Source organism: Simochromis diagramma, unplaced genomic scaffold (genome assembly GCF_900408965.1).
Source record: "Simochromis diagramma unplaced genomic scaffold, fSimDia1.1 OVJJ01000321.1, whole genome shotgun sequence".
Classification (NCBI taxonomy): Eukaryota; Metazoa; Chordata; class Actinopteri; order Cichliformes; family Cichlidae; genus Simochromis; species Simochromis diagramma.
In genome coordinates this window covers 4,705,308-4,708,006 of record NW_024386772.1, presented here as the reverse complement: position 1 = coordinate 4,708,006, position 2,699 = coordinate 4,705,308, and the positions used below count along the sequence as shown (strand labels likewise).

Below are 2,699 nucleotides of genomic sequence, written 5' to 3'. Positions count from 1 at the left end.
GATGGAAAAGCACGACCTGTTGACATTTACAAACTTATCTGGCTGAGAGCGACGGCATTCTATAAGAAGACACACCTCCAAATGTCCCACTGCCAACTTCCAGTTCATTCCACTTAATGTGTAACACGAACACGCTACTGCTCTAAACCATCAAGTCCAGCTTTGAAAGGGGGGGGGGGGGGTTGTGGGGTAAGAAGAGAGGGGGAGGGGAAAAAAAAAAAAAAAAAAAAAAAAAAACACAAAAACCCCACACAGCTTTTTACCACCATGTCTTCTCGATTGAAGCAATTGCAACCAAAGGTGGTTCAAATACAGACAGGGTTTCCTTTTTATGTCAAAAGATTGGACAGCAACCAAAAGTAGTGTGGTACATAATTTACTGTTAATTGGGTTAAAGCAGGACAAAGCTAAAATTAGGTGAATGCAAAGCAGGTATAGCAGCAGCAGGACACGACAAATGTAAAGAAGTTGTGGACATTGGTCTGAAAAGTGATGCAATATGTATGCATATTAGACACTGGAAAGTGATGATGCAAATTAAGACAGGACAAGCATATAGCAGGCAACAGCACATGAAAAAATAAAAACAAATTATTTTCTCAGTATAGCGGAGAAAAGACTCCTGTACTTTATTGATGAGACTGTGAGTAAATCAATATCAAAAAGCCAAATCGATGCAATGAGGAAACTTAAATATGTAACATCTGTGCGGGTTAAGCCTCTGCATCATTAAGCTTTCCAGAGGAACGTTCACAATGAGCCAGTTTGTGCAGATCTGCCGATCTTTGTGCTTGTGGTCCAGCTGTTGTTTAGAAATCAGGACGGTCCTTCTTCAGCTTGCTGTAGTCCATGTTGACTGTGAAAAACTGAAAAGACACAAAAAAAAATAAAAATAAATAAATAATAATAATTAGGCCCAACACCAAGATTGCACAGAAAAATGCATGCACCACCATAAATGGTTTGGGTCACTTGCCACAACAAACACGACTACATCAAGTTACACTCGTTAATGACTTAATAAGATTTGTTAACACAGGTCAGCGTTAACAAGATTATGTTTGATTAGTCCAACTAAAGAGGAATTATCCCTGGATCAGAAACTCCACCACTAAAAGCTACACAATACAATCCAAGAGTAAAACCACCTCCACTGTTAAATACATCAGAGCAGAAAAATCAAGACTGTAAGACAATTAAACATAAGGGATGCACACCTTGTACTGATCATTTGGGCCAAGTTTGTTCCAGGGCTCTGGATTATTCTTGCGATCCCAGCTGCAGAAAGAAGAGTTAAAGAGTAACTCCTAGGTACATGGCAACGAACTTGAAAATTCTCTTGTATGAAAATACGAAAAACAAACACATTTTTAATTAATAAAACGACACATGACTTACCAGACATCAGGGTTTCTCAAGCCCAGACGGGCGAGGTACAACAGAGACATGGCTGCTCCTCCACCGATGAAGATGAAAAGGGGGATCAGCTGTAAGTGACAAAGGAAGATAAGGCATCTTATCAGCTGAGAGAAGCCTAAAGCTCTCAAGACAATGACACTCAACTACATGCTTACACTGAAAACACGCCCCTGCTCACGTAGGCAGCCTCTGGAATGAAACATGAAACGAACAGGGGCTAAAATTGGCCAACTTTAACTACCATAACTATAAAATATATACACATATTTTGTCGAAAAGAGAGGCGCTTTTGTGGGTTCTATTAATAGTTCACAAGGACTTGCTAACCCAATGTAGCCAGCTAACTAGTGGGAGCAGCTATTTAGAGCACATGAAAAGGCTCTTCGTGGCTAATAATCAACAACCATCGAATGACTAAAAGTCGTGACCTTATTTAACTGAAAGTCATCAGCCGCCAGAAGGATCACTCTTAACCAACAAATTACACAGAAAAAATGAAAACAGAAAGACTGCTACGTACTTTGATCTCTCAAAGTCAGTGCGGTCAAACGCAGAGGCTAATCAAGCTAGCACTGCTAACTGGCAACTTAGCCTAGTACCAACCTGGGCTCTCAAAAAGATTACCCAAAATGACTTTTAACCTGAATATAGTTGCAATATACTTACAGCTGGGTGACTTCTAAGTTGTTTGCGGACTATGGCGAGCATTTTGTCGTTCCTCGCGTGCCAAGTTAACCGACTTTGTACCCAAATAAAAGGATTACGAGCAGTCTTGCCAGAACAGTGCGCAATTTAATCCTTGAGAAAGGGCGGAAGGAGGGTAGAGCAAGCACCAATAGGATGCTCACACACTGCCTGATCCAGCGTGATTAAAAAACGGAATTAATTATTACTATGTTCAGTATGCATATCGATAATTTTGTTAGTGGATATAATAAATTCCGAATAATTTCACATGGTTTAATTAATGTGCTGTTATATTGCTCGAGCTTTGATTTCCACGCAGCATTTTTAATCCGGCAAAGTCAAAGTGGATTAAAAGCCCCAACAATCGCTTATTTTGAACAAAACAAATATTTAATATATATTCTCTTTTTCTTGAGGTCAAGAATAAAATTAACCTTCAGGACTGTCTCTGTTTGTGAAGCCTAAAAAATGTTCGTCTTAATTTAATTTGGAATACTTATTTTATGTACCTATTTACCTACTCCAATGAAAAAAAAAGTATTTTATTATTCTTATTCCCAATATTTCGTTCAAATTTTATGTGATTATTAAAC

The 2,699-nt window shown here is 38.7% G+C and overlaps 1 protein-coding gene across 1 annotated transcript; it reads right to left on the bottom strand.

The window, feature by feature from the left end:
* Nucleotides 1–360: 360 nt before the first annotated feature.
* ndufa4a (NDUFA4 mitochondrial complex associated a) lies at nucleotides 361–2,240 on the bottom strand. Its single transcript, XM_040044337.1, has 4 exons — nucleotides 2,086–2,240; nucleotides 1,399–1,487; nucleotides 1,218–1,278; nucleotides 361–866 (listed from the first exon to the last, which is right to left on the bottom strand). The coding sequence occupies exons 1-4, from the start codon at nucleotides 2,125–2,127 to the stop codon at nucleotides 810–812; spliced, it is 249 nt and encodes an 82-aa protein (XP_039900271.1). The 5' UTR covers nucleotides 2,128–2,240; the 3' UTR covers nucleotides 361–809.
* Nucleotides 2,241–2,699: the final 459 nt, after the last annotated feature.